This window comes from Vulpes vulpes, chromosome X (genome assembly GCF_048418805.1).
Source record: "Vulpes vulpes isolate BD-2025 chromosome X, VulVul3, whole genome shotgun sequence".
Taxonomy (NCBI): Eukaryota; Metazoa; Chordata; class Mammalia; order Carnivora; family Canidae; genus Vulpes; species Vulpes vulpes.
The window spans coordinates 104,461,366-104,488,650 of NC_132796.1; the positions used below are offsets into that span (position 1 = coordinate 104,461,366).

Consider the following 27,285-nt stretch of genomic DNA (forward strand, 5'->3'; position numbering starts at 1 on the left):
TTATTTATCTAATTTTGATAATCCATAACAAATTTACTTAGAAAGGAAACTATAATATCCCAGAAAATATAGGTTTAGTGTACTAATATTTTTTTGTTCATCACTTTCAAATATGTAGATATAAAAGTAGAGTAGAAAATACTTTTTCACCTGCTACCTAAAAATCATCTCATCTATCCCCAATGATATGTATTCTTCACAATAGGAAACATTGAGATAGGGAATATGGGAGGAGAAGCAACAAACAACTGCTTAATTGATAATTGATAATTCTTTTAAAGTAAGGGAAAAGGGGTACCCGGCTGGCTCAGGTCATGAGTTCAAGTCCCACGTTGGATGTAGAAATTGCTTAAATAACTAAATAAACTTAAAAAATAAAGTAAAAGAGAATTGGCAGAAGAGAGGAGTTAATGAATAGGAGAAATTTTGATTAATATAGTCTGTGTTTGATACCATATATGAAAATGGGTTCTTTGGGATGATGTAAAAACCACATCTTTGAAGACCAGGTGTGTGAAGAATAAATGGTCCAATAGAATTAAAGAGCTACAGTTGGCCAGGGTAGCAGTGACTTTTATCAACATTTATACATTCACATTGTGCAACCACCTCCCCCATGGTTACAAAATACATGTTTATAAAAACCTCATACTAGGGGATCCCTAGGTGGCTCAGTGGTTTAGTGCCTGCCTTCCGCCCAGGGTGTGATCCTGGAGACCCAGAATCGAGTCCCACATGGGGCTCCCTGCATGGAGCCTGCTTCTCCCTCTGCCTGTGTCTCTGCCTCTTTCTCTCTCTCTAGGTCTCTCATGAATAAATAAATAAAATATTTTTTAAAAAACCTCATACAACCCAGAGGTATAAAGAGTACAAAGTGAGAATCTCTCCATAATCCACCTCAATTTTATTTTATCTTTTTTATTTTATTTTATTTTATTTTATTTTATTTTAAAGATTTATTTATTTATTTATTCATGAGAGACACAGAGAGGCAGAGACACAGGCAGAGGGAGAAGCAGGCTCCATGCAGGGAGCCTGATGTGGGACTGGATCCTGGGTCCCCAGGATCATGCCCTGGGCTAAAGGCAGACGCTAAACTACTGAGCCACCCAGGGATCCCTCCACCTCAATTTTAATAGATTCTTTTTATGGATATGTAATTTCTTAATCTAAGTGGGATTATTTTATATACATATGTAAATAATATATGTATATATATATTTCTGTAATCTACTTCTTTGTTTGTTTTAGAGGTTTATAATGAATTTCTTTCCGTGGTCAATATCTATCTACCTATCTATTCATATATAGATGGAATACAAGAACAAGAAAGGTGCTTATGCTTTTTAGCAGTTTCACAATATTTCATTGTGTGGATGGAACATAATAATTTTTTAAAGGCTCTCTTTTTATTCATTTTTAAAAGTTTATTCACTGGGACACCTGGGTAGTTTAGTCAGTTAAGTGGCCAGCTCTTGATTTTGATTCAGGTCATGATCTCAGGGTGGTGAGATCAAGCCCATTATCAGGCTCTGTGCTCAGTGGGGAGTTGGAGCCTGCTTGAGATTCTCTCCTTCTCCTGCCCCCTCCCCTATTTATTTATAAATAAATAAATCTTTTAAAAGAGTTTATTTATTTTTAAGTAATCTCTACACCCAACGTGGGGCTTGAATTCAAGACCCTGAGATCAAGAGTTGTGTGTTAGACTGAGCCAGTCAGGTGTCCCAATTTTTTTTTCAAGATTTTGTTTATTTATTCATGAGAGACACAGAGAGAAAGGGAGAGGCAGAGACATAGGTAGAGGGAGAAGCAGGCTCCACACAGGGAGCCCGATGTGGGACTCGATCTTGGGTCTCCAGGATCAGGCCCTGGGGCGAAGGCAGTGCTAAACTGCTGAGCCACTGGGGCTGCCCCCAGGTGCCCCAGTTTTTTCATTTTTTGGTAAATATTGAGCCAGCCTCTGGAATGTAATTTTTATCCACTTCATCATGATTAGATGTTTTCAATTTTTGTTATTTTTTTTGTATATTTTTTATTGGGGTTTGATTTGCCAACATATAGCATAACTCCCAATGCTCATCCCATCAAGTGCCCCCCTCAGTGCCTGTCACCCAGTCACCCTATCCCCCCGCCCACCTCCCCTTCCACTACCCCTTGTTCGTTTCCCAGAGTTAGGAGTCTCTCATGTTCTGTCACCCTCTCTGATATTTCCCACTCATTTTCTCTCCTTTCTCCTTTAATCCCTTTCACTATTTTTTATATTCCCTGAATGAATGAAACCATATAATGTTTGTTATTTAATAATGCTGCAGTGAACATTGATTTTTTATTTTTAAAAGCTGTTTTCTTTCTTTAAGATTTTATTTATTTATTAGAGAGAGAGCATGCAGGAGCAGGAGGAGCAGAGGCAGACTCCCCACTGAGTAAGGAGCCTGACGTGAGGCTCGATCCCAGGACCCTGGGACCTGACCTGAGCTGAAGGCTGATGCTTATCTTACTGAGCCACCCAGGGGCCCCTATTTTATTTTTTTTAAATTAAAACATGGTTGATACACAATATTATGTTGGTTTTAACATTGTTTTTTCTCCTTGAGTCTTATCTGTAAAATGGGAATAAGAGTAGTATATACCACATAGGGTTGTTGTGAGGATAGATAGGATGCTACTTATAAAGTGCTTAGAGGGGCACCTGGGTGGCTCAGTGGGTTAAGGGTCTGACTTCAGGGCAGGATCTCAGGGTCCTGGGATCAAGTCCCAGTCGCTCCACGCTCAGTGGCGAGTCTGCTTCTCCCTTTGCACCTCCCTCTACCCCTCTGCACACTCCCTCCTGTCCTCTACTCCTGCTTTCTCTCTGTCTCTCAAATAAAAAAATAAAATCTTAAAGAAAATGAAGTGCTTGGAGCTGTGTCTAAAATATAGTCTGCACTCAATGAATGATAGTTATTGTTGTACAACCATCTGTATACTCTTGTCTAATTATTACCTTAGGATAAGTTTATGTAAGGGTAATTGCTGAGTCAAAGGATATGGGCTTAAAAAAAGCCTTCTTGCTGTGAAATACAGATATGGAAAACCACATAGAACAGATATAAAGTATGATGAATTATTGCAAGGGGGAACACCTTTGTCAACCTCAAGCAGGTCAGGAAGTCGAATGTGGCCAGCCACTCAGAAGATATCCCTACCCATTTACAATATCCTTTTCCTAAAGTAACCACTATTCTAACTTTTATCCTAATCACTTCCTTAAGTTTCTTTTGTAGTTTTAGACACTAAAGGCTAGAATTGAATATATCATATATCTTTTTAAATCTTTTATTATGAGCAATTTCAAACATGTAGAAAAGCTTTATTCATTATATAATGGACACTCATATACCCAGCACCTAGATTCTACCATGAGCATTTAAATTATTTTAGAGTTTTATTTATTTAAGTAATCTGTACACTCAACGTGGGGCTCATACTCATGACCCCAAGATCAAGAGTTGCATGCTCTTTCAACTGAACCAGCGAGGTGCCCCCAATTAGCATTTTAAAGTAGTTGATTTATCACACTTCTATTCATTTGTCCCTGTGTCTTTCATCCAAACAGTGCTGCATGTTCTCTTTTATTTCTTGCAAATTGGCAGATGGATCCAGTGGCCTGATCAGATTCAGGTTTGATCTCTTTGGTGAAGTAAGGTAGTGATACGTTCTTTCATCAAGAGGTGAATGATGTGTCCTTTTGAACAAATGGATTTATTATTATTATTATTATATTTAAGATTTTATTTATTTATTTGAGAGAGAGAGAGATGAAGGGAGCAGGACAGGGGGAGGAGTAGAAGGAGAGGGAGAAGCAGACTCCATGCTGAGTGTGGAGTCTGGCATGGGGCTCAATCCATAACCCTGAGACCATGACCTGAGCTGAAACCAAGAGTTGCACCCCTAACCAACTGAGCCGCCCAGGGTCCCCCCCCCCAAATAGATTTATTATTTAGATCATTTATAAGTTCAAAGAAAAATTGAGAGGCAGATACAGAGATTTTCCATTGACCCCTTGCCCCTACACATGCATAGCCACCCCCCCATGATCAACATCATTTACCAGATTGTGATACATTTGTTACAATTGATAAGCCTATATTCCTATACCGTTATCACCAAGAGAGCAGTTTTCAGTAGAGTTCACTCTTGTTGGTGTACATTTCAGGGGTTTAGACAACTGTATAATGACGTGTATCTACTGTTACATTATCATACTGAGTAGTTACACTGCCCTACAAAGCTTCTGTGTTCTGCCTTCTGCCCATTCATCCCTCCCTCCCCAACCTTGATGTCTTTTTGTCTCTCTTTTTGTTGTGACACATGGATTCATGAATTCTTTTTTTAATTTTTATTTTTTTGATATATTTTATTTAAATTCAATTTACCAACATACAGCATAGGGTTGCAGAAGGCCAGGAGGATCCATGAATTCTTTAGAGGTTGTGTCCACTGGTAATATCTGTCCAGCGCCCTCTACTGACAACACTTCATTCAATGCCTTCTTGCAAAGGAAACATTTTTAAAGGGCCTACGTAATTTTCATAGAGGTGGAAACAATGAATTTGGAGAGGAGAGGCAGTAAGTCAATGACTGGCACACTTTATACCCATATAGTGATGAATGCTGGGATGAAAGAGCCCTCTGCATAGCTCCAGAAAGCTCTGTGAAGTTCTCTTCTTTCTGTAGTCTACCCCACACCATCTCACCCCTGGGTGTCCCTGGACTGTGAACTTTGTCTCTTCCATTCCGGAATACTGCAGGGCTCTGCTTGGGTACCCTTTCCTTGCACCGCAGCCTTGAAATTCTCCCTCGGAAGTCGGCATGAATCAATAGTCGGGCTCCCCTTATTTGTTGCCTTTCTCTTGGTGATCAGTCTCTCTCTTAAGATTTGTTTATTCATTTGAGAGCGAGAGAGAGCACAAGAGAGAGAGGAGGGGCAGAGGGAGAGGGAGAGAAAATCCCAAGCCGACTCCCCACTGAGCTCAGAGCCCAGTGTGGGAGGCTCAATCCCAGGACTCCGAGATCATCAACTAAGCCCAAACCAAGAGTCGATCACTCAACCAACTGAGCCACCCAGGTGCCCCAGTGATCAATCTCTTAATGTTCTTTGTTGTCTGAGGTCTAAAAACTGTTGTTTTAATGTATTTTACCCGTTTTTTAGTTGTTTAAAGTGAAAGGATAAATCTGGTCTTGCATTAGCGTATCATGTCAGGAGGAGGAAGTCTAACTCCCTTGCTTTCTTTTTGCCTACATTTCCTTGGTGTAGCTTTGCCTGTCCCTTCCTAACTTTTCAGAATCTCTTTGTTTTAGGTGTGTCTTTTGTATACAACATATTGTTGAGTTTTGCTTTGTGGTATCTTCTGAAGGCCCCTTTCTTCTTAATAGATGAGTTAAGCCCATTTACATTTACTGATATGACATTTGGTCTCACTTCTGTTACATTATTTTATCATTTGTTTATTATTTTTATATTGCACATTTTATTGATTCTAAAACTCATGTTTTCCCATATTTTAACATTTTTGAAATCAGGATGTGTCCCTTTCAGTTGATGGCTTGTCAAAGTTTAATTGGCAATGTTTTTTTCTCAGCAGTGCATAAAATAATGTTTTTAAAAAATTTATTTGAGAGAGAGAGAGAGAGAGAGAGAGAGTAAATGGGGAAGGGAGAGGGATAGAGGCAAAGGGAGAGAGAGCTCCAAGTAGACTCCCTGCTGAGAGTGGAGCCAAGCTTGGGGCTTGATCCCACAACCCCGAGACCATGACCTGAGCCAAAACCAAGAGTCAGATGTTTAAGTGACTACACCACCCAGGTGCCCCTAAAATAATGCCTTATAATTAGTGGCATTTTAGTTTCCATGAAATGGAATGATTAGTCACCTCTTTCTTTAGAAGGGCTCATGGAGTTTCATGATTATGTGTCTAGTTATAGATTTTTGTTTTGCTTTGTTTTTAATCCTTGTAATTTTTTGAGTTTCTTGGATTGGTGCCTCTTATCAGTTCTGGAATTCTCAGCCATTGTCAGATACTTTCTCCTTTCCTTTTTAGATTCCAATTAAAGCTGTATTAAATGTTTTTATTTTTCTCCTCCATGCCTCTTAATCTCCCTTCTGTATTTTCCATTTTTTTCTGTGCTGTGTTCTGGCCTATCTTCTAGTCTATATATTTTTTTCTTCACTTGTCTCTTCCCGTATAACCATAGACATTGAGAGCACTTGTGATGAACACCGAGCATTTTATGTAAGTGATGAGTCAATAAATTCTACTTCTGAACTAATATTATACTGTATGTTAACTAGAATTGATTGGTTGATTTATTTTTTAAAGGATTTATTTATTTATTTATTTATTTATTTATTTATTTATTTGAGACAGAGACAGAGAGAGAGATGGGGACATAGACAGAGGGATCCCAGGACCCGTGATCATGACCTGAGCCAAAGGCAGATGCTCAACCACTGAGCTACCCAGGTGTCCCTCTAACTAGAATTTAAATAAAAACTAGACAAAAAGAAAAAATGTGTTAATACAGTAACATTCATATCAAACCTATTGAGATTTTGTTCTCACGTTTTCATTTTTTTGAAAAAATATTTTATTTATTCATGAGAGTCACAGAGAGAGAGAGAGAAGCAGAGGCACAGGCAGAGGGAGAAGCAGGCTCCATGCAGGGAGCCTGATGTGGGACTCGATCCTAGGATTCCAGGATCACGCCCTGGGCTGAAGGCAGGCGCTAAACCTCTGAGCCACCCAGGGATCCCTGTTCTCACATTTTCAAGCCCTTTGCCATGATGTCTGATAATCAATTTATAAGTTATTTCATTCATAAACATACCTTGAAAATCCTGACAAAAAAACCTATAGGCATTTAATTTTCTAAAAGATTTTTATTTATTGAAGAGAAAGACAGAAAGAGTAGCAGGCAGAGAGAAAGGGAGAAGCAGGCCCCCTGCCAAGCAGGGAGTCTGATGCGGGACTCCATCTCAGGACCCCAGGACCATGACCTGAGCCGAAGGCAGAGCCCAGCCAGCTGAGCCACCCAGGCACCCAGGCATTGAATTTTTAATTTCAGTGATTAATTTTCTAATTTCTGCAAGTTTTATTTTGTTCATTTGCAAATTTGCTAAGTCATGATTTAATACTTTTCTATTTCATACACATGCTGTCATGGTTGTATTTTACTTCTTTTCAGTATAGTAAATGTAGTTAATTTTAAATCTGCTTTTAATGAGGCGCCTGGGTGGCTCTGTCAGTTAGGTGTCTGACTCTTGATTTTGGCTCAAGAGGGCTTGTGGCTTTGGCTTTGGCTTCCACAGGCTTGTGGAATGGAGCCCCAAGTTGAGCTCCATGCCAGGCTCCATGCTGAGTGTGGAGCCAGCTTGGGATTCTCTCTCTCCCTGCCCCTCTGCACCCCCTTCCTCTCTCTCTCTCTCTCTCTCAGTAAATAAGTAAGTAAGTAAGTAAATATATTTAAATCTGCTTCTGATTATTCCTGGATCTGAAATTTTTGCAAGTTCGTTTCTGCTGGTTCTTGCTCTTGATGCCCTTTTTCCTTGTGTGCTTCATTATTTTGACTGCATATACATGATTCTTAAAAATTGTGGAGGGGCGCCTGGGGGTCTCAGTTGGTTAAGCGACTGACTCTTGATTTTGGCTCAGGTCATGATCTCAGGGTAGTGAGATCGAGCCTTGCATTGGGCTCTGTGCTGAGGGTGGAGCCTGTTCTAGATTCTCTCTCTCTCTCTCTCTCTCTCTCTCTCCCTCTGCTCCTCACCCCACCCCCCAAATTGTTTGTGGAGTTTCTTTGAATCTTAGGATCAAAGTCCTTTCCTCCGGAGAAGATTTTCATTTACTTGTGTAAAGCATCTTTGGAAAATACCAGTCTGGGACCACCTTAAAGCAAATTCACAACTTGAATTTCCTGGGGCCCCTTAGGTGATGGGAATCCAAACTACAAATCTCTGTTAGGGCTGGCTTGTGGCCACAAATGTTCAAGGACAGTTCCCCCACTCCTCTTTTCTGTTTAGCATCAAGGCCGTCTTCCCTACAGTCCCTTGGGAGTGTGGAGAAGGCTTACTTCTGGCTCATCTTTACCCTGAGGGTATTGGTTTTGTGAGGAGTGGGTGGTCTCAGCTTAATGTGCAGAGGGTCTCATTAGCCTTCTCACCTGGGAGGGCCCTTCCAGAGTCCTTTCCTCCTCTTTTATCTAATGAGGCTACCCAAACCTAAGTTCAAGTTTGCCCAGATCAGCAGGTGTCCTCAGGGCAAAAGCAGCATCTGTGCTCCCTCACCCAGCTTACCTCTCTGGCTTCTTTCGTTCCTCCAGAAATTTGGCAAATAGAATTTGCCATGATAGTTCCTTACTTTCTTGTCAGCTCATGTCTTGTTTTTGTCTTTAATTTAAAAGACTTTATTTTTTAGAGCAGAATTAGGTTCACAGCAAAATTAAGAGGAAATGTACAGAGAGTTCTCATACACCCCTGCTGTCATATGTACACAAACTCCTCCATTATCAACCTCCATTACCTGGGTGGTACATTTTTTTAAAGATTCTATTTATTTATTCATGAGAGACACACAAAGAGAGGCAGAGACATAGGCAGACGGGGAAGCTGGCTGGCTTCTTGCAGGGAGGCCAATGCGGAACTTGATCCCGGACCCTGGGATCACACCCTGAACAGAAGGCAGAGGCTCAACTGCTGAGCCCCTAGGGTGGTACATTTTATTTTATTTCTTAAACTTTTTTAAAAAAAGATTTTATTTTATTTTTAAGATTTTATTTATTTATTAGAGAAAGAGAGAGAGAGAGAGAGAGAGAGAGAATGAGCTAGGGGAGGAGCAGAGGGAGAGGAATAAGTAGGCTTTGTGGTGAGCAGGGAGCCCAACTCAGGGCCCGATCTCCCCACACTGAGATTGTGACCTGAGCTGAACTCAAGAGCTAGAGGCCTAAATGCCTGAGCCACCTAGGTGCCCCTAAGAAGATTTTATTTTTAAGTAATCTCTATACACAACATGGGGCACAAACTTATAACTCTGGGATCGGGCGCTGCATCTCTACCAACCGAGCCAGCCAGGCCCCCCAGAGTGATACATTTAATACATTTGATGAACCTATATTGACACCCAATGTCTGTAGTTTACATTAGGGTTTACTTTTTTTTTAAAAAGATTTTATTTATTTATTCATCACACACACACACACACACACACACACACACACACACACACACACAGAGGCAGAGACATAGGCAGAGGGAGAAGCAGGCTCCATGCAGGAAGCCCGATATGGGACTTGATCTCGGGACTCCGGAATCATGTCCTGAGCCAAAGGCAGACACTCAACTGCTGAGCCACCCAGGAGTCTGTAGGGTTTACTTTTGATGTTGTACATTCTATGTTCATGTTGCTTTTATGAAGATCTTTGTTGTATTTACCATTTGTAGTTTTCTGCAGGAGATTTAGCCCAAATTGGATTGGAATTGGAAATCTAGTTGAAGTTTTTAAAGCATAATTTCATTTTTATTCATTTTTATTTTATTTTTTAAAGATTTTATTTATTTATCCATGAGAGACACAGAGAGATGCAGAGAAAGAGGCAGAGACACAAGCAGAGGGAGAAGCAGGCCCCATGCAGGGAGCCCAACATGGGACTCAATCCTGGGTCTCCAGGATCATGACCCGGGCCGAATGCAGGTGCTAAACCACTGAGCCACCCGGGCTGCCCATTTTTATTCATTTTTTAAAAAGATTTTTAAACCTTTACTTATTTGAGAGAGAGAGAGAGAGAGAGAATGAGTAGGAGGAGGGGAGAGGGAGAAGCAGACTCCCCATTGAGAAAGGAGCCCAAGGTGGGACTTGATCCCAGGACTCCGGGATCATGACCTGAGTCAAAGGCAGATGCTTAACTGACTCAGCCACCCAGGTGCTCTTAAAGCGTAATTTTAACATCTAGTAGGAAGGAAACTAACATCTGATGATCTCCTTATTCTGTGCCAGGTGTTGTGCTAGTTCCTTCCCTATAATTTCTCACTTAATCCACGTAACAGTTTTATGAAGTAAGTGATGGTACCCCATTTTAAGAAAACTAAAGCCAAGAAAGACAGACATACAAAAGACTATATGTGGCAAAATCTGAATTGCATTCCAATGTTTTTGTTTTGTTTTGTTTTTAAATTTTTATTTATTTACGATAGTCACAGAGAGAGAGAGGCAGAAACACAGGCAGAGGGAGAAGCAGGCTCCATGCACCAGGAGCCTGATGTGGGATTCAATCCCGGGTCTCCGGGATCGCGCCCTGGGCCAAAGGCAGGCGCCAAACCGCAGCGCCACCCAGGGATCCCCGCATTCCAATGTTTTTTTATCCAAATTCTGTTCTCTTTGCAACATACCAAACTACCTCTTGTATTATTTGAGCCCCTGTAGGATATTAGCTCTTAGGGCATAATTAAGAAGTGCTTGGCACATAATAGAAGTTCAAAAATATTTGCTGAATGAATGAAGCAAAGTTCCTAACCTTGTGATCTACTGGAGAACACAATTGACTAGGGGATGTAAACATGGAAATACACCCACTACAATGTGGTCAGTGACTAAGCTATGAGCTGAGTGCTATGAGAGCACAGAATAAAGAATTCTTTGTAGTCATGTAGCTGACTCTGGAGAGACAAGCAGCATCCAGATCCTAAAGGGCCTTGTTACCACTTTACCTACCATATTGGGTGCTTTATGCCCAAGAGTGGTTGAGATGCTTTCCATGGGTTGATTTAATCTTTACAGCAGCCATTAACATAATAAGTACTGTTATGATCTCTACGTTATAGATGTAGAAACTGAGGCACCGAGAGGGTAAGCAACTTGGTCACACAGGCTAGTACATGCCATACCTGAGCTTTCAGCTTGACTGTGGAGACCACATCCTTAACCACTCTGCTGGGCTGCTTCTATTAGTATATGTCATGGACATCCAATACATGATATACTCTATATTAGTATCTGCAAATCTTGCTGCATTTTATTTCTCTATATGGTGACACCATGTTTCATTTAACTATGTTGATAGTCTTGGTGGTTTCTAGCTCTTTGCGATTATGGACAGCACTGCAGTGAGCAGTACTTACTCTCCACCCCAAGCTGATTGTGACATTCCCCCATAGGATCACTCTCACCCTTTCTCTATCCATTGTACTAAAGGATCTCTAAAATTCCTTCAGGGCCATCACCTTTAATTCTGGAATTTGTAGAGCCATAATTCTTAATCTAGGCGTCCTGCATGTTGTAGATTACTCAATGTGGTAATTGACAAGGTTCATTTGGACTCCTTTTCTGAAGATTGAAGGGCCTGGGTAGTGTAATAGCTAATATTTATTGAAGGTTTCCTATGCCAAGCACTGCACTAAGTACTTTACACACATTGTTCTATTTAATCCTCAACAATTCTATGACCAATCCTATTATGCTCCCCAATTTTTTTAGTTAAAATTTTTTTATAAGTAATCTTTACACCCAATGTGGGGCTCAAACTCATGATCCTGAGATCAGGAGTCACATCCTATACCAACTGGACCAGCCAAGCACCCATATTGTTCCCATTTTTAAAAAGAGGAAACTGAGGCTCAAAGAGGTTAAATAACTTGTCTGTGGTCATATAGCTAGTAAACGCTGTCTGATTGCAAAGCCCTTTGTTTTTGCTAGGGCTGTGCTAAAAACACACTACAAAATGGGTAGCTTAAAACAACAGAAGTTTGGGGCACTCTAGTGGCTCACCAGTCCACTAAGTGTCCGACTGGCTCAAATCATGATTTCAGGGTCCTGGGTTCCAGCCCTGTGTCATTTCCCTGCTCAGTGGGAGTCTGCTTAAGATTCTCTCTCTCTGACACCTAACTCTGGGAAACGAACAAGGGGTGGTGGAAGGGGAGGTGGGCGGGGGTTTGGGATGACTGGGTGACGGGCACTGAGGGGGGCACTTGACAGGATGAGCACTGGGTGTTATGCTATATGTTGGCAAATCGAATCCCAATAAAAATATACAAAAAAAAAAAAGATTCTCTCTTTCCTTCTCCCTCTGCCCTTTCCCCCACTGTGTGCACTCGCATGTTCTCTCTCTCTGAGGTAAATAAAATCTTAAAAGAAAAAACCCAAAAATTTATTGTCTCACAGTTCTGGAAGCCAGAAGTCCAAGATCAAGGTATAGGCAGAGGTGGTTCCTTCTGAGGGTTCCAAGGGAGAATTGGTGGCTGCCAGAGGGGAGGGGAGTGGGGGATGCAAAATAGGTGAAGGGGATTAAGAGGTACAAACTGCCAGTTATAAAATAAATAAGTTATGAATATAAAAAGCATAGAGAATATAACCAATAATATTATAGTAGATCTCATTTTGATTCAATGGTCAGATTTTATATTTTTTAGTTTCTTAGAAAAGTTCAATCTTCTTTAAAATTTCCATTTCTTTTTGCAGTCTGACTTCAACAAAAGTAATACTTTCTACCTCTTCAACCACATTGATATTACTATTACATATCACAAAGAAAGTGAAAGAAATTGGGGTGTTGTAAGATTGGTTGCTGCTAGACTTGACCCCCAAAGGTAATTATAGAATATCTTTTTAATTAGCTTCTTTAATTTAAAAATTAATTCAAATGTAGAAGTTCTCAACTAGAATTTTCATTTTTAAGATACACGTGTAATGTAACCTTAGACGTACAGTTTGAAAAATCAAACAGGCCATTTATTCTCTTCTACCTATAATTAGCATTTGAATACCATGCAGTGTGAGGAAGAATTGGCAGATCTAGAAGGGAATAGACTTATTGAGGGCATCCTGACACTCTTTTCCTTGCTGCCATATGACAAAGAGCTCAGCTTTAGATTTGTGTTTCTTCAGAGGACAGGTCTATTACTGGAGTCTGTTAGGCAGGTATCAGCTGAGTTTTTTTTTTTAATTTTTTATTTATTTATGATAGTCACAGAGAGAGAGAGAGAGAGAGAGAGAGGCAGAGACACAGGCGGAGGGAGAAGCAGGCTCCATGCACCGGGAGCCTGATGTGGGATTCGATCCCGGGTCTCCAGGATCGCGCCCTGGGCCAAAGGCAGGCGCCAAACCGCTGCGCCACCCAGGGATCCCGTATCAGCTGAGTTTAAGGAATAATCTACTAACAGAATTCTCTAGCAGTTAAATAAGCAATCTCAAGAATTAGTGAGTACCTTATCCCTGGAGATTTATAGGAAGAGCCTGGATGGCTCAGCTATTAGAGAGTTTATAATTAGGCATCCATTATAGCGTGTGGTCACTAGTAAGTAAGTGCTGAATGAATTTAATGGACAATCAGCATTGGATAAGAGACTAGACAGGTGACCTTTAATGTTCCAACTAAGATCCTTTGAAACTTCAATTAGAGTTAGAACTCTTCAGACAGAGAGGGAAACATAGCACACAATGTATAAAATCATGGTCCATTATGGGCAAAATATTATAAAACCTAAAGTACTAAGATAGAGGAAAGAAGTTATTCCTTGAAACTTATGTGAGTATATTAAAGAAGGCACATGTTGTATAGTGTTCTGAACTATAGGAAAGGAATTTCTAACTGAAGGAATTAGGAAATTTGGATTTTATTCTCATCTCTCCTGGTTCCATTTTGCAAGCCAACCCTAAGTTCATAGAAATGAATCAGATTTCATTGTTTTTAAGGCTAATGCCTTATTTGACTTCAGCCAAGTTTGTTCTGTCACAGATGGTTCCCAAAGGGAGAGATTAGAGACTGTATTGCACCAAGCTTTTTGACTATGAGTAGGTTAACTTGATGTGTCATAGGCTTAATTTCCTCATCGGTGAAAGGATAGAACTGAATTAGGAGTTTAGAATATGGACCCTGATGTATCAAACTCTGGAAATTTTTATGCGTATTTTATGTGTATTTTTCTAGGCAAAAGTGCCTATGGATTTCATTAAATAGACCCCAAGAGGTGAGGAACGCTGGTACTTTCCAACTCCGGTTTGTCTTAGTAAAAGGATATTCTTTTCAAGTTAATGTCTATATTAAACATTTTGAAGATTATTTACCTTCACAAGGTGTTACACTTAGGAAGTGAAAGAAGAATTAAAGGAATCAGGACATATTTGTGAACAATAGGGAATAAAGATAGTTGCCAAGAGAGGCCAGGAAATACTAGTCATTGTCAAAGGCAATCCCCTATGCTTTTTTTGTGTATGTCACTGACATACATAATGTCAGAATGTCAGGATGATGGACTGCGAGGTCCAACTCAGGATGGCTGCTCATATTCAAAGTCATTAGGTAGTAAACAGGCAAAGTATGATCATCCAGGAAGCTAGTCTCATCAGCTATATGAAAATCAAACTTAAGCTTTACAGTTATATCTCATATTGTCAGATTCAGGTGAAAAAGCCAAGAAAATAATTTTTAGACTTGTATTTATTCTACACTGCCCATAGTAACAGTTTATGTATGCATGCAATAAAACTTTTATCTAATCATTGTAAAGCATTGTAAAGGTCATTTATGTGGGTCCCTTGAGAACAAGGACTATGCTCTATAATTCTTTTTTTTTTTTTTTTAGAATTAGGCAATCTGCTCAAGGTCATAAGAAGTGAGTTAGACCTAATGGCATTCTAGGCCTCCAGTCTTGTGTTTTCTGTTAGGGACTGTACCTAGCTAATTTCCCTGATGGTTACCATGGTTGATAATTTATTTTTCCTAAAATTACTTGCTTCATTTGGCTTTTGGATTACCATACTTTACTGATTTTCTCCTGTCTCACTGGTTGCTTATCAGTCCTCTCATTTCTCCAACATCTTCATGTTGGAAGGCCCCAGAACTGAGTCTTTGAACTTCTTTCTTCTTCATATATACTAACACATTGGTAATCTTATCCTGTCTCATGGTGTTAGATCCCACAACAACTTAGATATGTAAACTTGTATATCTAGCTGTCAACTTGACATGACCATGTGGATGTCTAGTAGGCATTTGAAATTTTTAAAAAATATTTTATTTATTTATTTGGGAGAGAGAGAGTGTACAAGTGGGGGGTGGAAGCAGAGGGAGAATAAGAGGGAGAAGCAGGTTCCCCACTGAGCAGGGAGCCTGACCCAGAGCTGGATCCCAGGACCCTGAGATCATGACCTGAACGAAAGTCTAAAGCTTAACCCACTGAGCCATCCAGGAGCTCTGTCATTTGAAATTTAACATGACTGAACATGAACTTGTAATCTTTCCTCCAACCTGTTTTTCCTGTTGTCTTCTCCATTTCAGCAGATAGCAACTACATTCTTCCAGTCGTTCAGGCCTCCCAACTATGGCAGCACCCTTAACTCCTCTTTATCATTCTTCACTTATACCCTGTATCTATTCCAATCCTTTGGCAGACCATGGGACTCTACTTTTAAAATATAGTCAAGATCCACCCCTTCTCTTCACCTCCACCACGATCATCTTGTCCAGGACAACATTGTTTCTTACCTGACTGATGGCAAAACTCTCCCCAGTCTCCCTGGTACCATCCTTGTCTTCCAGCAGTCTGTTCTCAAGATAGCATTCCTTTTGAGATGTCAGTTCATGTCAACTCTCTGCTCAGAATCTTCCAGTGACTTTCCATCTCACTTAGTAAAGGCCAACATTTTGAAAATGGCCCAGAAGGCCATATATAAGGCCGGTGGTTTAAAATAGGGCTTACATTGATTGGAGATCTTAATACCCTTTTTGCGGCATAATCTCTCTCTTTTGAAATGCAGATATTTCCTATGCTGGATTCAAGGCCCATATTTAAACAGTAAACCTTGATGTGCATTATTATGACATATGTTTTTCTGTAGATGTTAAGTTTTTATCACAAGCCTTCATAGTGATAGTTTCTTTAATTCATAGCTGTTTTATTTTTTATTTTTAAATTTTTTAAAAAGTAGGTTCCACACTCAGTGTGGAGCCCAACGCAAAGCTTGAACTCACAACCCCAAGATCAAGACCTGAGCTGAGATCAAGAGTCGGATGCCTAACTGACTGAGCCACCCAAGCGCCCCAATTCATAGCTATTTAAAAATATATTTAGGCTTTAAATAAAATTCACCCTACAAACACTTAGTAGGAGCATATCATGTGCCAGACACTAGGGTTACAAAAATGAATAGGAGGAGGAGCATGCCAATAACTCCCCAAATTGTGAGTGAATGGCTTTATTGTGCATAAACATGTAGAAATAACAATCCTGTAAGGACTGCATATTAGTCTTTAAACAGAAGTCAAGGGATAAGTTGTATGTTTAGTAAATAATTGAAAAGGGAAGCACTGCTGTTTTCTCCTTTTGATTTCTCTCTCTTTATTCCTCTTTTATTTTTTAAGTGATATTACAGTCTTTTTTTCCATGACCAGGCACTTGTTTGCTTCATCAGTTCTGTCTAATTTCAAACTTCTTTAGTTTTTGTTTTCCACCTTCTATTTTTTATAATCATCCTTTTCAAATACAAAAGGCTTGCATATATTATGTCTTCACTACCTTTCATCAGCTAAGCATGGCATTTTACACAGAGTAGGCCCTCAGATCTCTGGCTGCTTATAAATATGATTCCTGCTTCATCTGTTTGATTTTCTAAGCCTACAGCTAAGATTACAAGATAGGATGTTTAATATATCGAAGAGGGATGAGATGAAAGGTGAGAAATAAAGCCATTTGCTAATAGGACTTTTTAAAAAAATCTATCCACAGGCAAAGAGATAGTTCTTTTTTTTTTTTTTAAAGATTTTATTTTGGGATGCTTGGGTGGCTCACTGGTTTGGTGCCCGCCTTCCGCCCAGGGCGTGATCCTGGAGACCTGGGATCGAGTCCCACGTTGGACTCCCTTCATGGAGCCTGCCTCTCCCTCTGCCTGTGTCTCCGCCTCTCTCTCTCATGAATAAATAAATAAAATATTTTTTAAAAATAAAGATTTTATTTTAAAGTAAACTCTACACCCAACATGGTACATAAGCTTACAATTTTGAGATCAAGAGTTGCATGCTCTACTGATTGAGCCAGCCAGGTGCCCCATGAGAAGCTTCTTAGGGACATGTTTTTCCCTGCTATCCGAAGGTAGAGTGTTCCTACAAAAGCTTTTGGAAGCTGAAATGCCAAAGTGAAGAAGCAATTGACATTGATCTATATGGAAAATTTTGTGAGCATTCTCAGACCCCCCAAGTCACTTCTCTTAGGCTTTTTTTTAAAGATTTTATTTATTCATGAGAGACACTGAGAGAGAGCGGGGGGTGGGGGTGGCAGAGGGAGAAGCAGGCTCCATGCAGGGATCCTGATGTGGGATTCGATCCTGTGTCTCTAGGATTACGCCCTGGGCTGAAGGCAGGCGCTAAGCCGCTGAGCCACCCAAGGATCTCTCTTAGGCTTTTCTGATACCTTAAGACACATCTTGCTAATGGATACCACAAGATAAACCTGAGAGAAAGCACAGGTACTCACATAGTTCAAAGCTCTGGTGGCTTGATAACAAAATGCTGAGTGTGCCATTAGAAATGACAAATACCCAGGATCCCTGGGTGGTGCAGCGGTTTGGCGCCTGCCTTTGGCCCAGGGGACGATCCTGGAGACCCGGGATCGAATCCCACATTGGGCTCCCAGTGCATGGAGCCTGCTTCTCCCTCTGCCTGTGTCTCTGCCTCTCTCTCTCTCTCTGTGACTATCATAAATATATAAAAATTAAAAAAAAAAGAAATGACAAATACCCACCGTTTGCTTCAACGTGGATGGAACTGGAGGGTATTATGCTGAGTGAAATAAGTCAATCCGAGAAGGACAAACATTATATGGTCTCATTCATTTGGGGAATAAAAAATAGTGAAAGGGAATAAAGGGGAAAGGAGAAAAAATGAGTGGGAAGTATTAGAGAGGGAGACAGAACATGAGAGACTCCTAACTCTGGGAAATGAGCAAGGGGTGGTAGAAAGGGAGGTGGGCGGGGGTGGGGGTGACTGGGTGACGGGCACTGAGGGGGGCACTTGATGGGATGAGCACTGGGTGTTATTCTATATGTTGGCAAATTGAACACCAATAAAAAATAAATAAAAAAATGAGTGTGAAGGGGCTTGGGGGGGTGCCACTCTCACTGTTGGGGTGCAAGCTGCCTCTATAATGTCTCCCTGCAAAACCAGTGCTGAATTTTCTTTTTGATTTTTCATAAAAGTGAAAATCCTCTCTGCCTTTCTTTCAGTTAGTGAAAACAGGTGCAAATGTGAATCTTGCATAAAAGTGAAGTGGCATAGAGTGGGCCTCAGAAAAGCGAGGGTACCTGTATTCTGTTTTGAGCAGTATATTGATTCCCATCTGACTGTTAGGGGCATTTAGAAACAAAGGTATTTGAAGTCATAAGAAGTTTTAAATACGAAATATAATGAAAGGCGTATTTTTTCAGTCTGCTATCGTTATGAGCCTGAGTAGCCATGAATTGGAAATTCACAGTGGCAGTTTGGTCTAAAAATACCTCCCCCCTCTTTTATTAGCTATAAGCATTCAGATGAAAACAACCTAACTTGCAGTGGACCCCCTATGGAGATTTCTGGAGAAAATACAGAGAAGTTGAACATAACCTACACTTACTCTGTGAGATTTGAAGTAAGTATTCCCTGCCAGCATCTTGCTTTCGTTCCAAATCAAGTATTTAAATACCATATGCTTCATTAATAGTAAAGCCTTCGTTTTTCATAATCAAAGTTGTATAACACAGCAAAGAGCCCAAGAAAGTAGTTAGGTTCTTTATATTGAAACCCATGAGAGGACAGTCGTTTCAGGAATTCAGTATGAAATCTACCACATTTTAGGAACTGTGTTAGGTAATTTGCTTTTCTCTTATTTCACCTGGAGGTTTGAAAGAAGTACCTGGGAAACCAGAGGGATGGTGCCTGGGGTTGGTGGGCTGGCGGGCTGCTTAAGTGGGACCTTAAATAAAGGACGAATATGTTGTGGAAGAAACAGAAGATAATGTAGTGAAAAAAGCATCCTTTAAAAAAAAAAGATTTTATTTATTTATTTATTTGACAGAAGGCGTGAGGGCAGGGACAGAGGGAGAGGGAGAGAGAATCTCAAGCAGACTCCATGCTGAGCACAGAGACTAATGTGGGGCTCGATCCCTCGACCCTGAGATTGTCACCTGAGCCAAAACCAAGAGTTGGATGCTTAACCATCTGGGCCACACAGGCACCCTGAAAAGAGCATCTTTATTGGTCTCAGACTAATCTGTGGTTCAAACTGAGGCTTGGCCACTTACTAGCTGGGTAAGCTTAGGTAAGTCATCTGATCTCAGGTTCGATTTTTTTCCTCCTGTCATTTCACACTCATTTTCAGAATGAAGACCCTAGCATGACACAGAGCAGGTCCCCAGCATATAGCATTTGTTATTGTTCCTACATCTGTCATTTTTCTCTTGTAAGTAGCTGTTTTTAAGTAGTGGTCTGGATTTTGGGTAGCTAGATAGATATACAGAGTGACTATTGGCATTCTGGGGAATAATCCATCAGCTCTCTGATGCCCATGTTTCCCAAAGGTTTTTCTGGAAATTCGTTGCTTTGTGTTTAATTTATTTCTGCTTTGTATTTTTTTTTAATTTTTATTTATTTATGATAGTCACAGAGAGAGAGGCAGAGACACAGGCGGAGGGAGAAGCAGGCTCCATGCACCAGGAGCCTGATGTGGGATTCGATCCCGGGTCTCCAGGATCGCGCCCCGGGCCAAAGGCAGGCGCCAAACCGCTGCGCCACCCAGGGATCCCCTCTGCTTTGTATTTTAAAAAATGTTATGTGAAAAAAGGATTCTATGATGCAGTTAATTTGGATAATGCTAAGTTAAACAATATGAAAACAATGGCATCAAGAGTACTCATGATGTTAAAAGGCACTGTGAATTTTCCAAAGATGATTATAATACGTGGCATTTCATAGACCATGGCAGGACTCATGGGGTTATAGTGTTCTGTAGAATATACAAGGGAAACACTACACATGGTACCAAAAAATATGCAGCTATGTACAGATGAGATATTACATCTATTGTTTTTACTCATGTGTATGTCATGGACATCTTTCCATGTCAATATATATAGAGTCACATCCTTCTTTTTATTTTATTTATTGCATAGTACCTTTATTTTTTAATTTTTTAAAAGATTTATTTTAAATTTATTTTAGAGAAGGGCATTGGGGAGGGGCAGAGGCAGAGGAAGAGAGAGTCTTAAGCAGACTCCATGCTGAACACAGAGCCCCATATGGGGCTCGATCTCATAACCCTGAGATCATGACCTGAGCTGAAATCAAGCTGCACTACCCCGATGCCCTGTACTCCATTTTATTCGTAATTGATTTAGTTAGTGCACTATCAATAAGAACAACTCAAATATCTGATTTTTAATTATTATAAACAATGCTTTAATGAACATTCTTACTTTTTTCCTTGTGTGATTATCTCCTAAAGTTAACTTCCTAGCGGTAGGATTAGTTAGGTAAAAGAGTGTACATATTTTGATAACACATTGTCAAATGTGTTAAATTCTTGTCCAGACAAATTGCTCAGCCTGAGGATCTGCTGTTTCCTCACACACTCAGCAGTACTAAGTTTTTGTCAGTCTTTCAAAATCTTGCTTCAGAATTTTAATTCTGTGAGTATATCAAAAGAAGATTGATTCATACTAAACAAACTGCTATGGGACCAATGTATAAATCAGAATACCAATTTATTAATTTACACGAAGAACTATACATGCCTAGAGGACCACACCATTCATGTTATCCGGTTAGCACATCTGCCTGTTATAATGATATGTGAGAGAGCAAATATGAATAGGATAGAATAAATGGAAAGTTTCTTGGTGAGCATAGGATCCCCAGAGCAAAGGGAAATGAGTATTAAAAGATGATATTCATGGCACTCTGGTGCTCTGCTTGCCTATGAACTATGGGTTAGGTTCTCTTATCCCTGGACAGTATTAGAGGTGCTTCACCAAAAGATTAACTTTGGGGACTTCCTTTTATAGGGAAAACCTAATTATGATTATATAGATCTATGCATTTCTCTTTTTAATTTTAAAGGACTATATCTCATATTTTTGATCCAGCTTTGATGATACTTGATTTTTGTATAAAGGGCTTATTTCTTAAAGCTTTAGATGTGCCTTCTTGAGACCAAACCCTAATCATATTATTTGGGATTAGATCTCAAATTTCTTTAAACATTTACAAATTTTCCTCGGTTTGTGTCATTTCTATAGATGGCCTGACAACCATTACAACATGATTTTTTCCTAATCTCATTCTTAAAGCCATTCCGGGTTGGGGATACCTTGCTTTTGTCCCTATGTATCACCTATGTGGTTATATCCATTTTATTTTTCTTTAAAGATTTTATTTATTTATTCATGAGAGACACACACACACAGAGGCAGAGACACAGGCAGAGACAGAAGCAGGCTCCATGCAGGGAGCCTGATGTGGGACCTGATCCCGGGACTCCAGGACTACGCCCTGGGTCAAAGGCAGACGCCCAACCACTGAGCCATCCAGGGATCCCCATGGTTATATCCATTTTATAAATGAGGATACCAAAGCCCAGCGAGGGGAAGTAATTTTCTCAGGATCATAGCTGGCAGGAGGTGGAAGTGATATTCAAACTCAGGTCTGTCTAGCCCCCAGACTCATAGCTTCTCTACTCTACCATTCTGGCTTTTTGTATTAAAGGTCTATTCTATTTCCTGTCTGCAGAGTTACTGTGAAGAAAATTAGAAACGTTTATGTTAGAGACGTGTGTGTGTGTGTACTTTAGATTGTCCAGCTAGAGATCAGGATTACCTGATCCTACATCCCGAGGTTTACCCAAAGTAGTATAGTCCAGTCATCCCTCTGATCTCTGGATGAAATACGCAAGTGTAACCTGGGGGAAGAAAGTGAAATACACCCTGAAGAAAGGAAAATAACCCTTCTCCAGTGATTGAGAATATTATTGAGTCTAAGCTACTATCAGCAGTTGATCAAAAAACTGAAGCCCAACATATTTATCACTTATTCATCAGCTGTTAAAAATTTAAATGTAGGAGGACGCCTGGCTGGCTCAGTCGGTAGAGTGACTCTTCATCTCAGGTTTGTGAGATCAAGCCCCACGTTGAGTGTGGAGTCTACTTAAAAAAAGTTAAATGTAGGAACTTTTATGTTTATAGTATAGTAAAAGCCAAGGGAGAGCACATCTAAATTGAGGTTCAGGTTCATACCAGGAGCCTACATGGTACAGTGCTAGTAGACTGTCTGCCTGTCAGGAAGCAACTGTGGCTGTTAAAAGTTGAAGTACAAGTTCAGATGTAGCTATGCCAAAAGGGAGGATTGGGGAAATTTCCTTATTTTGGTTAGGTCCCAACCCCTTGTGTCCTAACAGGTCCATATCCTGGAAGCTCTTCCAGGAGAGGGAATTATTTCCCTCTCCCATGGAAGCTCCTTTAGGGTGCTTAGAAGGCCCTTGGCTTCAAGAAGTGGCACTATGGAAAGAACCAGACATTCCTGAGTTTGAAATCTGGCTCTGACATGTACTCGCTGTGTGAACCTTGGACAGGGTACTTCTCACCTTTTTTCCTAACCTGTAAAATGGGAATAAAATAATCGCCTCCTGTGATTACTATCAGAAATGTGTGAACTAACATAAAAGGTTTAGCATAGGGCCCAGCCCATAGTAGACACACAATGTTTCCTATTCCTTCTTGTGGATACAGGAACATGTGATTTCTTTATTTCTTTATTTATTTTAAAAGATTTTATTTATTTAATCATGAGAGACACACACACACACACAGAGAGAGAGAGAGAGAGAGAGAGAGAGAGAGAGAGAGAGGCAGAAACATAGGTAGAGGGAGAGGCAGGCTCCCTGCAGGGACCATGATGAGAAACTTGATCCCAGGACCCCAGGATCACACTCTGAGCTGAAGGCAGATGCTCAACTGCTGAGCCACCCAGGTGTCCTGGAACATGTGATTTATAAATGTCTCACACAACAGTAGCTCATGCATGCATCTGAACACCAGAATGTTGCTGTTGTAGGTGGAGGAGGTCAGGAGGAGTGGTGATGTATATCTCTAGTGCTGTTCATTTTATTGTCTTGAGTTGAAAAATGCTTTTTTGACCCAGTGATAATAATGATAGATATCAACATTTCCCAAAGTGCATTCCCTGGAACACTAGTCAAATAAGTTTGGAAAATGCTACTTTCTACTACTTCCTTTTTTTAAAAAGATTTTATTTATTCATGAGAGACACAGGGGTGAGGGATGCAGAGGGAGAATCAGGCTCCCCAAGGAGCAGGGAGCCCTATGCAGGACTTGATCCCAGGACCCCAGGATCATGACCTGAGCTGAAGGCTGATGCTTAACTGACTGAGTCAGTCAAGTGCCCTTCTACTACTTCCTTTCTAAGCTTCACAAAGCACATTAGTAAAATATTTAAAAGTCTCCTAATAAAGAAATCTTTTGACTGAGTCTAACTCGGCATTTTACAGCCACACTTGGCTCTGGAGTACTCTTCTGGAGTATAATTTATGTTGCATTGTGGATGCCACTTTGGGTCTCCTAAGTGTATATGGTTGTTGCATCTTAGAGTAGCTCACAGAATCTTATTTAACCTATAACATAGCTTGAGCTTTCAGTAGACAAATAAGAAGCAAAGCTTCATACATTGGTAACTGTAATATAAAAAATAAACTGCATTACGGCTTATGAAGGATTTTGTCAGCTATTCTGTCATCATTTGTTGAATACCTTCAGTGGTAATGACTATTTGAAGTGGAAATTGAATTTGAAAACCACTATTTTTCACCCTCCAATTAAATAGTCGATTCAGGTCAATGTTATCAATGGATGTTAAAATTGGAGGTGAACGGGGATGCCTGGGTGGCTCAGTGGTTGAGCATCTGCCTTTGGCTCAGGGCCTGATCCTGGATTCCTGGGATTGAGTCCCGTATCAGGCTCCTTGCATGGAGCCTGCTTCTCCCTCTGCCTGTTTCTCTGTCTCTCTCTGTGTCTCTCATGAATAAATAAAATCTTAAAAAAAAATTGGATTTGAACAGTTATTGGGAAAACTGGTTCTCACAGTTTTCTCACAGTGGCAAAGTATCACTCCACAGATGACTGATTAATCACAAATGGGAAAGTATAAAAGTAAGTGAGTGGATAATGAAATAAATGAACATGATTTCATACCAGTATCTGTGACTGTAAGCCAGCACTGCAGTGTTCGGGCTAGCCCTCTCCCCTTGTGCATTGGTAACTTTTTTTTTCTGACACTGAGAAACCTGGCCCCTATCATCTACAATATGTGGACTTATTTGTTCAATCTTAGCATACATGTAGTGTCATAACTGATAACCTATACCCCTGTGAGGAACACATTTATTAACGAGAATGCTGCATTTGTATAGCACTTGTTTTGGTAAAGAAATACCTTAGGTTCTCTTATCTTGTACCAAGTCTTTGAAATGTGGCATATATTTTACACCTGCATCTCATCTCACTTAGGACCAGCCACATTGTGAGTGCTGAATAACCACGTGTGATGAGGGGCTACCCCACTGGCAAAGATCTAGACCTTCACATTTCCTGGGAGTTTCCCCTTTGGCCTGTGCTTGTCCATGTTTTCCCTCTTTTTGCTGCTTCTCCATCCCAGCACGGAAAATGCTATCAGGTCCTGCAATATGGATTGATTTCTGGCCCTGGGTTGGGTGAACGACACTGTCTCACCCTCGGGCAGACTGTGGAAGCCTCCCATGTACCTCGGGCACACAGAGTCATTCTCGGGGTCAGCGGGGGAGGGGAGGTGTGATCCTGACACAGGGACCAGGCCCTGGGGGACATGGATGGGAAGCTGAACTTCATGCACGTGTCAAGCCACTTAGAGATATTAGTGCCATGCAGTAGCTGGGGCTCCTCAGCCACCTTGGTTGTGACCTTCATCCTTCTGGCCTTCCTCTATCACCTTAGACCTCCTTGTACCTTCCCTGCAGCCACCTGCAAGCTGCCATTTGGAAGCAGAGCCCATGGTCATCAGCTGAGATTGTGGGCCTGAGCCCCTGGTCAGGCAGCCACTAGCTACAGAAAGGTCCAGAGGCAATATCATTTTTAGTTTAAAAAATTCTGCCTTTTTGGTTTTTTACACAAGCATTTTGTGCACTTTATGCTTTCAGAAAGTGATTCATTTTCCCAAATGGGTATAAAGTTTGGGGTTTGCATTTCAAATTTGTTCAGCAGTTATGGCAGGATGGGTCGTAAAGATTAACATCTGAATGAAAAAAAACATCTGAATGAAGACCTTTTATTCATCCATTTATATGACAAATATTTATCGAGTGCCTGTTATATGCCTGGCATGGGAATTTTTATAAAGTACCTACTTTAACTTTGTTTCTCATAATAGTCCTCTGAAAGCAGGTACTATTTTAAATCTCCATTTTATAGAAAATAAAACTGAGACTCATAGGGGGAGTCATTTGCCCCACATCACCAATGTAAAGGATTATAAACCAAGTTTTGTTTGACTAGAGAGTCCAGGCTCTTAATACCGCATCTGTAATATATGGTGTGACTTTAAAATGGGAAGGCATCATGGTGGGTGAATTGGCCAGGAAGGCTTTATAAGAGAGAGGCCTTGAGCTGGACTTATTTTTTTTATTTTTTAAAATATTTATTTATTCATGAGAGACACAGAGAAAGAGGCAGAGACATAGGCAGAGGAAGAAGCAGTTTCCCTGCAGGGAGCCCGATTTGGAATTCCATCCCAGGATCCTGGGATAAGGACCTGAGCTGAAGGTAGACACTCAACCACTGAGCCACCCAGGTGCCCCACTTACTGTTTTTGTACTACCAACCAAATATTTTTTTGTTTCACTCTAATCCCAGTATTTTTGGCCATGTATGTGAGTTATATAAGCTTTATAGGTGGGGCATCCTGGGACCCTCGCCACATTTATAGCGTTGTTCCCCCCCCCCCCAAAATACATTCTTGATTTGTAGGCAGCATGGGCCACTAACTGAATTGAGAAGCGGAAAATTTTGGAATTTTGGTGCTAGCTGGCCTCAGACTCATAATGTGACCTTGAGTAAGTTCATTTGCCTCTCTGGACTTCAGTTTCTCCATAATAAAATGAGGGCGTTGAAATGGATCAGTAGTTCTCAACCCTATCACATTGATGTCCTTATTTATTTGTTTATTTATTTATTTATTTATTTATTTATTTAAAAATTTTATTTATTTGCCAGAGAGAGAGAGCGTGTGTGTGTATGCAGGGGGAAGGTGGGGGGAAGCAGACTCTGTGCTGAGCTCGGAGCCCCATGTGGGGTCTTGATCCAATTCTGAGTTCCTGACCTGAGCTGAAACCAAGAGTCAGACATGCTCAACTGACTGAACTGCCCAGGCGCCCCTGACGTCCTATTTTAATATCAAATGTTTTTGCAGTTTCCCTTTACTACTGTCAATTTGTATTTATAGGTACTGTATGATTGAACCTGTCTATATGTATGGTTTTAATAAACATCAGTATAACACTGTAATTATAACAAAATAAAAAGAAAATAATTTCAAATAAAATAGCATGTAGTTCATATTTCAGCCCATGTCTGGTGCCTGCGCCAATGTGTATGATCACTGTAATGTGACAGCTGTGGATGCAGATGAATACGAGACTTGTACATTGGTAGCGCAAGTACCACATATTTCCAAATGATGGCATGATATCTTGAAATGTTGATCAATTTTGGTAAAGTTTCAATCCAGGGGTGCCTGGCTGGCTCAGTCGGTAGACCATGCTACTCTCGATCTTGGGGTTGTGAGCTCTATATTGGGGAGAGAGATTACCTGAAAAAATACTGTAAGAAAAGTTTCAAAGCAAGCATAGCACCCTTTCCCCTCAATTTACATGGTAGTTGCATTCCACGAAAAAGTCAATGTATATTAAAAACGTGTAAAGAATACTTTATCTGTGCAATGGAATTAGAATCCAGGCACGGATAATAATCAGCAGCAGTTTTTCACTCACACTACATTGGATGGTGCATTTTGGACGTTTTTCTTAATTCTTTGTGGGGCTGGTCTCTGAGGGCACTGCAGGAAGTCTGGCATTGTATGCTGCATAATTCCAGAAGCATCCCTGCACATTTTCATTATGCCCTCTAGGGGGTGCTGCTCCCCCTGTTGAAAACATCTGGACTAGAAGAAGCCCTAGCTGACTGCCCATTGGATTCTTGG

The 27,285-nt window shown here is 40.5% G+C and overlaps 1 protein-coding gene across 1 annotated transcript in view; it reads left to right on the forward strand.

The window, feature by feature from the left end:
• The window catches only part of LOC112911362 (transmembrane 9 superfamily member 2-like), an 81,891-nt gene that overhangs the window by 15,452 nt on the left and 39,154 nt on the right, over nt 1-27,285 (forward strand). The window contains exons 6-7 of the mRNA XM_072744897.1: nt 12,483-12,610; nt 18,529-18,640. Of these exons, the coding sequence (XP_072600998.1) occupies nt 12,483-12,610; nt 18,529-18,640 (240 nt within the window). The remainder of the gene's footprint in view (nt 1-12,482; nt 12,611-18,528; nt 18,641-27,285) is intronic.